This window comes from Propithecus coquereli, unplaced genomic scaffold (genome assembly GCF_000956105.1).
Source record: "Propithecus coquereli isolate 6110/MARCELLA unplaced genomic scaffold, Pcoq_1.0 Scaffold33, whole genome shotgun sequence".
NCBI lineage: Eukaryota > Metazoa > Chordata > Mammalia > Primates > Indriidae > Propithecus > Propithecus coquereli.
In genome coordinates this window covers 6,115,015-6,129,715 of record NW_012148952.1, presented here as the reverse complement: position 1 = coordinate 6,129,715, position 14,701 = coordinate 6,115,015, and the positions used below count along the sequence as shown (strand labels likewise).

Sequence of the window (14,701 nt, the reverse complement as noted above, 5' to 3'; positions counted from 1 at the left end):
AAATTAGCCGGGCATGGTGGCTCATGCCTGTAGTCCCAGCTACTCGGAGGCTGAGGCAGGAGGATCGCTTGAGCTCAGGAGTTTGAGGTTCCTGTGAGCTAGGCTGATGCCACGGCACTCCAGCCCGGGCAACACAGTGAAACTCTGTGTCAAAAAAATAAATAAATATAATTAATAAATACTTCTAGGAAGATGAAGTTGATTTTTTTTGTTTTTTTTTTAAGGAATAATTAAGTCGTTTGAGGTTGCTGTGAGCTAGGCTGACGCCATGGCACTCTAGCCTGGGCAGCAGAGTGAGACTCTGTGTCAAAAAAATAAATAAATATACTTAATAAATACTTCTAGGAAGATGAAGTTGATTTTTTTTGTTTTTTTTTTAAGGAATAATTAAGTCACTTGAAGTGTGTTCTGTTAAATGAGGAGGATGATCCATCTGGGAGAGTTCATTTATTGATAGGCATTATAAAGCATGTATGGTATTCTTGATTTTCTCAAATTGATTCTGAAAACAACCAGAAAATTTCCCAAAAAGCTTTGAAGGTTATTTTGAAACACATCACTCTTACCTGCCTAATTACAGGGATTTTGACTAATTGAGTATAGTGACTGTTATGCAAGTCTTTATGAAGTCTTTCTGAAGCAGCCTAATTTTTTTCAAAATTGAATGATTATAGAGTACATAATTTATACCTTTTCTCTGCACACACAGATGCGTTTATGTTTTTCTTTTTTGTTTAATGTATGTTTTTAGCCTTGATAGTTTATATACTTCTGTGGTGACCTTGTCGAGTCATCAAGGAAGGGCAAGAGTGTGAACTCACTCAGGCAAGCCCAGGGCACATTTAAACTGTAGCAGGTTCTAAATGGAGTCCGGTCTACAGATAAAATAGGTTTTTTGCATTAACAAATATCCAGTGAGTGTGTTGGCCAAGGTACACAAATATCTCAGTGTAAAGTAAGACTGATTTTATTTTCAAGGCCATTTTAGAACAGGAATTTCATTTTTAGTACATAAAATTGGTTAAGGTAACTTAGGTGAAAATCAAATTAGATCACCGTACATTCTATTATAAATATATATACATATTCTAGGGATTAGGGAAAATGATGGAAACCACCTTACCACCTTATGATATTTTGGGGTATTTACCTAATATTTTACACTTAAATAAGTTCTAGTTGTAAAACTGGCATACTGAGTACTCTTTATATGATCATATTTAAGGAAATATATGTAATGTGAAGTTTTTCTCTAAATTATTTGGAGCTGACATAGGAAAAGAAATGAATGAGGGCTATAGATAGAAGTTCACCTACTTGTTCAGTGTTAAAATTTTTAAATATGAAGTTGATGGCTTTAATGGCTTGAACTCAGTGGCAATATGTTGTATATTTACATGACAGCAGGACCATATTCCATAGACATTAAGTTCCTAATAATGTGCAAAGCTGTATGCATAGATGGGATTTATTTTCTTACAAATAGATAAAACATAAATAGTGGTTTCCCTAAGGGACATACATTCTAATGGGAGAGTAAAGAAAATACTGAATAGTTTACTTTAAGCTTGACTGTCTAATGTTAAATTGCTAAGAACAGTGATCAATCTGAGCTATTTTGTAATACCTGTAAACATTTAATACATTTTCATCTGTTTAATTCTCTTCAGAATGCCACCTATGGGTTTAAACCTGTGCTATTATGATAGCTACTAACTGGAAGTGGCCACTGAGCACTTGAAATATAGCTAGTGCACTGAGGAACTGCATTGTAATAAATGAGCAATGTGAAATAATTTCCCATTAAAGAAAATTTGTGTTATGGTAGGATTACATTTCACTTTGAAATATTAGCATCTGAATTGAGATATGATATCAGTGTAAAATATAAATTTTATAGGGGAAATATAAAATGTCACCTAATACTTTTATATTGATTGTATGTTATCTGGGTAAGTAAAATACATTAACATGAATTCCTGTTTATTTTTTAATTTACTGGAAAATTTTAATTATATTTGTGGCTTGCATTATGTTTGTATTTGACAGTGATGGTTTGAGCTGTAGACATTTGTATCCATCAACAAATAAAAATGTACTATCGGGATTCACACTATAGTAATTTGTTCTGTAGGCAAATGTCTCATTCAAACTAATTTTAAACTAAGGGTTCATTTAGAAGTTGAAAAAAAATGGGAAAGATGATTCTTTTCTGATCATGAATCTGAAAATAATGAAAATTGGTACAGTTCTCTGCTTAAAAAGAAATAGCTCACAGGGTAGGGAAAGGAAATTCTGAGAATTTGGGATCAATATTTAAATGGTACAATGACTCAGGATACCAGATTTTTCCAAGCTCCCATCCCAAGGTAGGTGTTTTAGGTATTTTGTATTGCTGTAGCTCAGTGATTGGTGTTCTGAATGATTAATATGAGTACCTATTTGAATTAATGATATGGTTCATTCTATGTAGTTTTAAACATCTGTTGAAATTATTTTTGTTTATCAAACAAGCAAATTCATGGTTTACTGAAATAATTGCGTGTGGCTTTTTTTGTTTTGTTTTTTGGGGACAGTGTCTTACTGTGTTGCCTGGGCTAGAGTGTAGTGGTGTGATCATAGCTCACTAGAACCTCAAACTCTTGGGCTCAAGCCATCCTCCTGCTGGGACTACATGTGTGCACCACCACACCTGACTCATGTTTCTATTTTTAGTAGAGGCAGCTCTCACTCTTGCTCAGGCTGGTCTCAATCTCTTGACCTCAAGCAATCTTCCTACCTCAGCCTCCCAGAGTACTAGGATTACAGGCATGAACCACCATGCCCAGCCTATTTTTTAGAATTTCATAATTTAAATGTCAAAAGTCACTTGCTATTTAAGAAATGGATATTCTGAAGATGAAACTTTATTTTACTTTTAAATTAACAAATGTGGTAAAGTTATATAATGCATGGTTAAGATGTGTGTTGTCAGTATTTGTTATGCCTTTGGTTTCCTTGAAATTTCCTTTGTTGGTGTGTATATGTATTAGTTCCTTTAAAAAAAAATCTTTTTTTTTCTTTTTTTTCTTTTTCTTTTATTTCAGCATATTATGGGGGTACAGATGTTTAGGTTACGTATGTTGCCCTTGGTCCCCCCACCCCCAAGTCCGTGTTTCAAATATGTCCATCCTTCGGGTGGTGCGCATTGCACTCCTTGTGTATACAAATACCCGTCCCCTCCTCCCTCCTCCCCCCTCCCCCCTGCCCAACATCCAATAGATGTTATTCTTATATGTGCATTTATGTGTTGATTAGTTAATACCAATTTGATGGTGAGTACAAATGGATCCCGTTCTTCTGCTCTTGTGGTGCCCCACTTTGGATAATGGGCTTAAGTTTAATCCAGGAAAGTATAAGAGGTGCTAGATCACTGTCGTTTCTTGTGATTGAGTAATATTCCATTGTAAACATATACCAAATTTTGATAATCCACTCATGGATTGATGGGCACTTGGGTTGTTTCCACATTCTTGCAGTAGTGAATTGTGCTGCCATAAACATTCGGGTGCAGATGTCTTTATCGTAGAATGTTTTGTGCTCTTTTGGGTAGATGCCTGATAGTGCTATATAGACAGCCCACAGAATGGGAAAAAATATTTGCTCTCTACACATCTGATAAAGGGCTGATAACCAGAATCTATCTAGAACTCAAAGAAATCAACAAGAAAAAATCAAACAACCCCATCAACAAATGGGCAAGTGAAATGAACAGAAACTTTTCAAAAGAAGACAGAATAATGGCCAGCAAACATATAAAAAAATGCTCAACATCTCTAATCATTAGAGAAATGCAAATCAAAACCACAATGAGGTATCACCTAACCCCGGTGAGATTGGCCTCTATCAAAAAAACACAAAACAACAAATGTTGGCGAGGATGTGGAGAGACAGGAACACTTACTCTGCTGGTGGGACTGCAAATTAGTGCAACCTCTGTGGAAAAGAATTTGGAGATACCTCAGAGAGCTAAAAATAGAAATACCATTCAATCCAGCAGTAGCACTATTAGACATCTACCCAAAAGAGCACAAAACATTCTACGATAAAAAAATCTTTATTGAGATATAATTCACATACCATAAAATTCACCCATTTAGAATGCAGAATTCAGTGGGTATATTTATGGCATGGTACAACCATCACCACAAAAAGAAACCTGCACCCATTAGCAGTTCACCAATCCCTCTTCCCTTTCCAGCCCTGGGCAACCACTAAGTTATTTTCTTTCTTTCTTTTTTTTTCTCTTTTCTTTTTATGACTGGGCCGTAAGTTATTTTCTATCTCCATAGATTTGGCTATTCTGGACATTTCGTATAAATGGAATCATGCAGTATATGGTCTTTCATGTAGCATAATGTTTTCAAGGTCCATTCATGGTATAGAATATATTAGTACTTCATTCCCTTTAAGTGCAGAGTAATATTCCATTCATCATGTGGCTGTACCTCCTTTTATTTATCTACTTATCAGTTGATGGACATCTGGGTTGGTTCCACTTGTTGGCTATTATGAGTAATGCTGCTATGAACATTCATGTACATAATGTTTGTATGGACATAAGTTTTCGTTTCTTTTGGGCATATATACCTGAGTGTGGAATTGCTGGGTTGTATGGCAACTCTAGACTCCAATAATTCTTTCTTTTTTTAAAATTTATTTCAGTATATTATGGGGGTACAATCTGGTTACATAAATTGCTTTTGTACCTTGCTCACCCCTCTAGATTCCAATAATTCTTGGATAGCTTTTTAAAAACATTTTGAGGAACTACCAAACTTTTCCAGAGTAGCCGCACCATTTTCCCTTCTTACAAGCAAAGTATGAGGGTTCCAATATTGCCTCATCTTCTCCAACACTTATAATTGCCCTTTTTTATTATAGCCATTTTAGTGTGTGTGAAGTGGGAATGGTATCTCCCACACTGTGTGTTGAACTTTTTACATTCTTGGTGGTATTATTTGCAGCACAAACATCCAATTTACTAATATTTTTCTTTTGTCACTTGTATACTTGATGTCCTATCTAGGGTCATAAAGATTCATTTCTGTTTTCTTCTTAAGAGTTTTATAGGTTTAGCCATTACATTTAGGTCTGTGATCCATTTTGAGTTAATTTTTGTGTGAGGTATAAAGAAGGGATTTGACTTTCATTTTGTTAAATGTAGATAAACAGTTTTCCCAGCACCATTTGTCAAAAAACCATTCTTTCTCCCACTGAATTACCTTGGCACTCTTGTTGAAAATCAGTTGATCATGAACATAGGGGTTCATTTCTGAACTCTTGATTCTATTCCATGATCTATATGTCTGCCCTTTTGCCAGTCAATTGCTGTCGCTTTGCAGTAAGTTTTGAATTTAAGAAGTATGAGTCTTCCACCTTTGCTCTTTTTCAAGATTATTTTAGCTATTCTGAGTCCCTGGTTTTTCCATATGAATTTTAGAATCAGCTGGTCAGTTTCTGCAAAAAGAAGGAAGCTGAGATTTTTATAGGAATTGCGTTGAATCTGTAAACAAATTTGGGGAGTACTGCCATCTTCACAATGATCTGTCTGAAGGAATAGTGTGGCCTTTTGTAAGATTGTGTAGCATATTTGAATACCTACGAAATGTTAATGTTCTTGTTTCACAATACTGTGTGAAAGTTTTAGGTGTTATTTTTATTTATTTATTTATTTTTAAGAGACAGGGTCTCACTATTTTGCCCTCACTGTCCTCAAGCTCATGGGCTCAAGTGATCCTCCTGCCTCAGCCTCCCAAGTAGCTGGTACTGAGAGTAGTGTTTTTGAGTATTTATTGTGGGCTGGTAGGAGCTGTGTCTATTTAAGGGAAAATAGAGCCTTAACTATGAAATGCTGAGTATGCTTTAAACTATAAGTTGATCTTTTTTTTTCATTTTAGAAACATTCATAATGCCCAAGTACTTCCCAATAATTTTTTAAATGCCAGATTGTTACGCATATTCATTATGTTGTTACTCTATGGAAATCAAGCCTTATTATCATAATCAGTACTGCTTTTCAACAATACAGAATACTACTTTATAGTATTCAGGCTGAATACTATTTTTCAGCCTTTATTAAGCTAGCTATCTTTCAAATGTAATTAGGTGTCCCAAATAACAGCCAGGCTGAAGACTTTATTTTATTTTATTTTATTTTTTTTAAGGCTGGTTAAGTGGAGCAGTGGGAGTGGAGAAGGAACAAAGGAATCTGTAACTGGTTGTGATCAATTAGTTGTAAACACCACTGCACTCGGACCAACCAAGACTTTTTAAATTGATAATTTCCTATTAACAAATGGGTATTTTGACTTACTCCACTTTCTTCCTTGTTGGCTGTACCTTCCTTGTCTTCACTCATATCTAATTCCTTTTCTTGTTCTAAGACCTTCTTTCTGTGAGCTTTCATTGAGGTTATACCACTACCACTTTCCCTAAACTATAGCCTTAGCAAGTAATTCCCAAATTTTGATCTGTGATAACTAGAGCTTACTGAATATGTATTAATGAAGCCTTTTCAAGGCACTGAAAATAGTGATCCCAGTGTTAGTGGCTGGGTGGGGACATGTTTGGGGCAGTTAAGGGACAGGGGAGAAATGGTTTCACTAGCCTATAGGACCTAATGATGAAACACAAGAACAGATTAAAATGAGCCTGTCGATAATCTATTAGCAAATAAAAAGCAAACTAGGAAGCCTTTTCTTTGGTACTGTTAGAGCTTTTCTGGATTCGGAGATTTAAAATTAAAGAGTAATCAGCTGTAGGTAGTTCTTAAATACAAATGTGCGTACAGTGTATGTACAAGATAAATTGTTGAAAGAATAAGGACCAGAATGATTCACTTGAAACTGATTGATACAGCCATCTTCGGTGACCTAGAAATTACCCAGGGTTTTTGTTAATTCTGCCTGACCTTGCCTCCACCTGTTAAGGTTGAAGCCAGCAGCAAAGAGTGAAGAATGTCAGCAAATAAGGGCATCATGAGCAGAGAGGGAGAAAGCAGCCAGGAATGTACAGGAGGAGAAAAGATGGAGAAGGAAGGAAGTCAGATCAAGAGGTAGGAATGGAAACATGAAGGAATAGAAAAGGAGAAGGGAAGAAAGGAATACAGGTATAAATCACTGAAGTAATGTCAGGTATCATATTATAATTTCAAAGTTTGAATATGCTTAGGACTGCAGCAAAACCTTTAAAGATTTGCGTGTAACCACGGAAGGAAGAAGGTATGCAGGAAAAGGGAATTTTTAAAAGAACCTTGTTAAATCACTTTTAAAATTTAAGATCAACACAGTACACAGTTGTTTTAATTTTTCAACATAGTAGTAATAATATTTGAATCATACTACTATGGGGTACTTCTTAAGTGCTTTACATGTAGATTGGTTCATTTAATCCACACAACAACTTTATAAGCAGGTGCTATTTCTCCCATTTTACAGATGCGAAACTGAGCCAGAAAGAAATAAGTAATTTGCCTAGGCTAGTCAGATAACAGAGCCAGGATTCCACTGAGGCAGTGTGACTACTGTGCTACAGCTGGCTTCATCACCTCTACCTCCCCCCTCCATGATTTGTATGGTATTTTTCTGTAGAAATTTGTGTTGTTTTGTGAATGTTACATTCCCTTGAAATAGTCACACATCTGCTAGAGTGACAGACTGTGGACACTATTTAAAAGTCAGTTTCCCTTTTCTTCCATTTAGTTATAGTAATTTGAGAAAATTTATTAAAGCTAGAGTCCAGAACACAAAAATAGTGTATGGTCCCCGACCCCAGTGAACTGAATCTCAGTTTGTGATTGGTCACTCAAACCAAACTATCTGTATTCCTCCAGTAGTACTGGTATGAATTCTTTGGCTTTGAACCAAGCTTACATGTGCCAGTAATGTTTGGTGCCTTCAAAAGTATACTTTTCTTTAAAAGCTACAGACCAACTAGTAATATTTCTGTTATCCAAAACATTTGGAATTCTTTTAAGCCACACAACAAAATCAGCCTTCAATACAAAAAGCAGTAGTATCTAGTTTGATCAACTTCCTTAGCCTTAAAATTAAAGCCTCACATGGATATTCACAAAGTATTTATCTGAAAAGGTATTTTGTTTTGTTTTGTTTTTATAGCCCTAATGAAGTAAAATGTTTGCAGGCTATAGAGAAGGAGATGTAAATGGAGTTAGTGGATTTCACTAGGAACTTTGGAAGAGCGTTGAGTATTAGTGTTGTGCTAGAAGAGAATGAGAATTGAGCCTTGTGTAGGGGGAACAGAAAGACTGCTGTGAGGAGTGGGGGTAAATAAACCAGGAATCTACCCTGAAGGCCACTGCTTGGCTTTCTGGATACTTAATTTTTAAATCATTTATAGATTTTTAGAATCATTAGTATGCATTCTTTGTTTCCTTTGAGATTATATTCTAAGGAGAAAAGCTGTGTAGTTCGAAAGTATTTCTTGATGGTGAGGCTTTATGGTTACCACTACTACTAAAAGTTTGAAGAGGATAGAGCTGTGACTGGAACTCCCTGTGAGATTTTACCAGGAAAGTTAATTGGAGACTTTTATAAATTCCTTTTAGGCAGGTGAAAAAAATTCTGGCAGTTAGGAAAGAAGTTTAAGGATTAAATTCAGTCTAATTTGACTTATGGCTTGAATTTGTGTTGCTTCACTCTAATACATAGTTTTAGCATTTGAAGGCTGGATTAGCCATTCCTCTCTTAGACTTGAACAAGATAATAAATGAGAGATTGTGGGAAATTGAGTGTCTTCATTTTATTGAATGTTTCTTGAATTTCTTATGTCGACATTGGCTCTTAGATTTTTATTGTGGTATTTGAAATGCTTTGAATTTAATTTTGGTGCCTTTGTATATTAAATCACATCTCATTCATTCAGCAAACATTGAATGGCAGCCATACAGTGCTGGATAGTGGGAACACATGAATAATCTGTGTTCAAGCTGCTTCCATACTAAGCTACCTTTTTAAGCATTCTTAATTTTTCTGATCTTTTCATTGTTGTAATTTTAATTTTACAAGGAGGAAATAAGTTGAAATTATTTGGTCCTTTAAAGGTAACATTATTTCTGGTTGTTGGGAACCAAACTGACTTGATTTTACGAGTTTTTATACAGCAGGATGAAAACCTTTTAAAGTCATCTGCAAATGCAGTTGGACCAGAGAAGGTCCCTTTCAGATCCAGCGATTAAATTTCATGTTAGGTTTTAAAAGCTCCCAGGGGAAAGGGTCCACCTTCCTGTATCAGAAATTTTCTCCTTGTGTTAACCACCCAAATCCTGTGGTGACGTGTTTGTCTACCTCCTGTTTCGCATTGTTTCTGTGTGGTGAGTGGTGACTCCCAAGATACAGTGAGGCTCAAGTGTTCATTTCTTGAAAAATAGGTACTTGAATCTTGATATTTAGAAACTACCTTTCATGAGAATTTTCTTGTATGTGATTGTAAAACATTATTTGAGTTTAAATATGCTTATTTTCCAAGTCAGCAATTACTTGGTTTATTACTAACTGAATAAATATGTATTCAGAATTGATGTTTGTCTGTCTTAGTTAACATCTTTGTGGTACTGTGTCTCTTGTACTTCTATCCCAAGGACCTAACTTACTAAACTTAAAAAAAAAAAAATTGCAAATTTCTGGATCTCCAATTGGCTAGGTTTCTACCGTATTGGTTCATATTGCGTGTTTATACCCTAGTTTTATGACTGCTTTTGTTATTGTCGTAATGAAGTAATAGAGAGATTAGCTAGCAGTTTCATGTTCAGAATCCTCTTCTCTTTATTTTGCCCTGTTAGATCCTTTTTCTGTCCCTTAAACAACATAGTGTAGCTGTTAGCCACACAATGAATCATTGCTTGATTTAGAACAGAAAAAAGTGGTGACTCTGTGGCTAAAAAAGAGGGAGTATAGTGGATATACTTCGCCCACTTTTCATCTTTTTTTTAAAGCTATGGTATCATCATTTTGCTTGAGTTATTTTTTATATTTTGCCTCCACGATGCACAAAATAATATTATTTAAACTTTCTTGTTTAGCATTTTTAGTGTAAGTCTTTTTCCTTTTCCGCTTTGCTGTTCTACTTGCAAAGCAAGTAAAATATTTTATAGACTGGGGTGATGAGTTCTTGTTTTAACGTAATCTTAAAACATTATTTGAGTTTAAATATACCTATTTAAACTCAGTTATTAGTGAATAACTTTTATTAAAACTCTTATGTCAATCTTGTCATGGCCCAACTCATGATTCATACTACTAATATTGCATTCCTTCCGTGCACGCCTCCCCTCTTAGAAAGTAGAGGGTTTTTCCGAAATGTATTTGTTTTTAAATCACCAGATTTTTATCTTTTCTGCAGATAATATCACCTACCGCATTATTTTTGGCTGCGAAAGTAGAAGAACAGGCTCGAAAACTTGAACATGTAATCAAAGTAGCACATGCTTGTCTTCATCCCCTAGAGCCACTGCTGGATACTAAATGTGATGTATGTAAAAATTGGGGTCTTGGTTTTTCTTTGTAAATTCGAAACATTTTCATAATACAGACCTAATAAAAATATAGTTCAGTTAGTGTTGCCTTCCAAATGGGGCTTATTTTTATTACCATTTAGCAGTGTAATAGCAGGAAGCAATCTGACAGAAACATTTCATGTATGTTCATGAATTTGGATGTCATTCTGAATTATGCAAAGCTTTGATTCAGAGGTACTTTTAAGTGTTTTGCATTTTGTTGTTTATTCTCACAGCAAACCTGTGATATATGTAGAGGGTAAGTTATATCACCTCCATTAGTAGGCGTCATTGAGACTAGAAGATAAATAACTCTTAAAATGTCAGCAGATGAAAGTATAGAAAAACGTCTGGATTTACATCTAGACCAGTACATATCATACTGCCTGTCTCTCTAATACATAAAAATACATTTTACTATGCTTTGATACAGAGCATTGTTTTTTAATTATTTTAATTTTCCTAAAGAGTAATGCTGGCTTCCAAACAACTTCTTTATCATCAGGATTTTAATAGACCTTATTTGAAAGGACCATTTAAAAATTTTCTGACATCTTAAAATGAAAGTTAGAATTATGGGCCTTAAAATCATTCTTCTAGCATTCTTACTATAGGTGAGTTACTTAATCAGGAGCCTTACCCCGCTGAATGACTACTAGACTATATTAATTCAGCTTGATTTAGGTCAAGTTTAAAGTCCAGATTAGTTTAAGCTTTGATGGAAGTGTATCTTTATTAATGACAAGTTTTGTTGTAGATGTTGGCTTGGAGTAAAATATTAATATAGACATTAAGAAATAGGGAATTTGTGATTATTCAAAGAGAGTTCTTATAGTTTCTATTAACTTATAAATTCAGAGTTACTTCTTGTGAGTACTTGGGGTATTGTTCAAATAATAGAGATCTATGTTTTAAAAATCAGCTAAATGCTTTTTTTAAATAGGGCATAAATAAAATTAAAGTTGCTTTCACTCTCCGGGTTTAGCAATATGTCCTTACAGAAATGAATATTTATATGTAATAATTATTTTCTTATCACCTTGGTCAATTGTCATGATCTGAGAAAGTGAGGGCAGGAAATTTTTTGTATCCTTTATTTCCAGAGTAATTGCGATAGGGGAATAATTTCTTGAAATTGAGGGAGAAAGTTCTCTAATGTTTATATCCCGTGGGTATATGATAAAATTATTTTAGTATTTTATATTTGAAAATTTTCCTTTTATCTAGAGATTTGAGGATTTGGGGGGGCGGTCCCTAAGAAGGAGGGGTAGTTAATTCTAAAATTAACTCAACTGACTTACTGTGACTTTCAAGGAATTGCCACATGAAATGTTCTAGAGTGAGTTTGTAAGCCTTTTTTACTTAACATATTGACTGCCACACTAGAAAAAAAAATTTTTCCTTGGGGCCCCGGTGTTTTATTACAAAAATAGAATAAAAACTTTGAAAACAAAATGATCCTTTTTAATTTAATGAAAAACAAAATGTATTGACTTCTGTTCATTTATTCCATGTTTTTAGAATTAATTTCTCAATATTAATTGTAACAATAAGAACATCAACAAGTAAGATTTTCATGAGTCAACTGCAGGGTTTTGCCCAGATTTTGCCTCACAAAGCCCTGGGCTCAAAATTAGCACGAGTTAAATACAACTCACATGGCAGTTAATATGTAAAAGGCAAGTTTGAGTTTGATGTTCTTACTTGGTATGGTGCTTCTTGTCCTTAATGTGTCTTGAAGCACCGATGCCCAGTTAAAGTGTGACTTTACAGACTGCGTAGATATCCTTTTTAAAATTAATCTGCCCCCTTTCATATTTAGAGTTACTTTATTTTTGTTTTTTTGCTCTATTTACATTTTCTGTTATAGAAAGTAATTAAATCTAGACTTGTCACAGAAGAGTTGTCTCTCTTACCCTCACTTTATTTTCCCCATATTTCCAAATACTATGATTCTTTTCTAATCAATCTGTAATTCTCATGAGAGGTAACGGTCACATAGTCTGTTAGTGTTATATTTATCTTAATCATTTTAATATTTTTATCTGGCAGGCTTATCTTCAACAGACTCAAGAACTGGTTATACTTGAAACCATAATGCTACAAACTCTAGGTACGTACTTACATCAGATAATGTTCTTCTGTATTCTTCAGTGACTTATTCTAAACAAGTGAAAAGATTTCTGAAATAATTTTTATTGAAGAAAGTTATTTTAAAACAGGTTTTGGATCAGGATAGTATTGCCTGGTTGTAAGGAAACCATTTTTCTAAAATTTAATTTCATCTGGCATAATTTAATTAAATGGTAAACAGCCTTCGTTGACAAAAAATTTTCATCACATTGTTTTTAATGTGACATAGTAATTATTTAAATGTTGATTATCCTTTTCTAAAAGTTACATCTTTGTATCCACGGTTCATTTACTCTAAACTTTTACTTTACTGATGAGGAAATTGAGGCCTAAGAAGGTAATGACTTGTCTGAAGTCATATATTACTTCTGAAAGAACTTAGCAGGGTGTGTTAGCAAGAACATGGGCTTTGGGGAGATCTGAGTTTAAATCTGCAGGCCTCTGACTGGCTTTGTAAACTTGGGAAAAGTTCTTTTATCTGCTGTACCCTCATTCCGTGGAGGTGGAATAATATCTGCCTCATATCTTGAATTTGTAGTTATTATTCCATTCCTTCTTGAATGGAAGTGTGATAAATCACAGCTTCTCATCATGACAGATTCTTTTTATAACAAAAGTAGCTTGTATGGAATGCGTATACCATTGACCTTCAAACAGAATGGGTTTGAAGTGTTCAGATCCACTTTTATGCAGTTTCTTTCAGTAAATATATCAGAAACTTTTTTGGAAATGTGTAACAATTTGAGAAAACAGATAAGTCATGTAGCTTAGAAATATTGAAAAAATAAGAAAAAGGTATGTCATGAATGTGTAAAATATATGTAGATACTAGTGTATTTTATCATTTACTACCATAAAATAATATACAAATTTATTAAAAATTAAAACTTATGCACACACAGACCGTACATGGCACCTTTCACAGTGGAAAGAAATGTAAACAAATGTAAAGATGCAGTATTAAATCATAACTACCTAAAATTAAGTATAGTGTGTACTGTATTACTATAATAATTTTATAGCCATCTCATGTTGCTATTGTTGTAAGCTCAAGTGTCTGGGAAGTGCATGTGTGAAACTAACCATCTTCAAGTGAGCAGTTTGTCTCTCCATTAAATTGCCTATCACAATAAAAAGTGATCTCTTGAAGTTCTGGTGTATTTTTTATCATTTTTAGTGTAATATTGGAAATTTTGAATAATACCATAGGACCCATATGAAGTGCCCCTAATGATGGTAAAAGTAATACCAAGAAGCAGAGAAAAGTCATGACATTACAAGAAAAAGTTGAATCACTTGATGTATACCATAGATTGAGGTCTGCAGCTGTGGTTGCCTGCCATTTCAAGGTAAATGAATCCAGCCTAAGGACCAGTGTAAAAGAAGAAAAGGAAATTCCTCAAGCCATCACTGCAGCTGTGCCAGCAGGCATGAAAACTTTGCACATTTTTGTGAAATACTTTTTTATCTCATTGAAAATGCAGCTTTTATGTGGATGCAGGGTTGCTATAAGAAAGGGATACCATATAGACTGTAATATAACGCAAGAAAAAGCAAAGTCATTAAATGACAACTTAAAAGGAAGGTTGGAAGATATAAAGCTGGAGAATGTAATGCCAGCAAAGGATGGTTTGATAATTTATTCAGAGATATGGCTTAAAAAGTATTGAGATAACAGGAGAAGCAGCTTCTGCCAGCCAAGAGGCAGCAGATGAGTTCCGGATGCCATTAAGATGATCATTGAGGAGAAAGGATATCTGTCTGAACAGGTTTTTTGTTTGTTTTGGTTTGGTCATTTTTTTGTTTTTGTTTATTTGAGGAGAAGGAAAAAGAAATTTGTTAATTTGCCAGCAAATGAGGGGGTTGGCAGACTCCCATGTTAAAGTACCAATGTCCTGTTTCTGTGCAGAAGTACAGAGTTTCTAAGGGTTCTGATTAATCCCATAATCCCATTTTTGGCTAAAACAATCTCATAACTTCCACCTGGATTCATCCCATGTTCAGTGAAGAGAA

General features: G+C 34.5%; 1 protein-coding gene across 2 annotated transcripts in view; it reads left to right on the top strand.

Moving 5' to 3' along the window:
- The window catches only part of CCNT2 (cyclin T2), a 43,572-nt gene that overhangs the window by 10,818 nt on the left and 18,053 nt on the right, over window positions 1–14,701 (top strand). For both annotated transcript variants that reach the window (XM_012650536.1, XM_012650534.1), the window contains exons 3-4: window positions 10,402–10,530; window positions 12,608–12,668. In XM_012650536.1, the coding sequence (XP_012505990.1) occupies window positions 10,402–10,530; window positions 12,608–12,668 (190 nt within the window). The remainder of the gene's footprint in view (window positions 1–10,401; window positions 10,531–12,607; window positions 12,669–14,701) is intronic.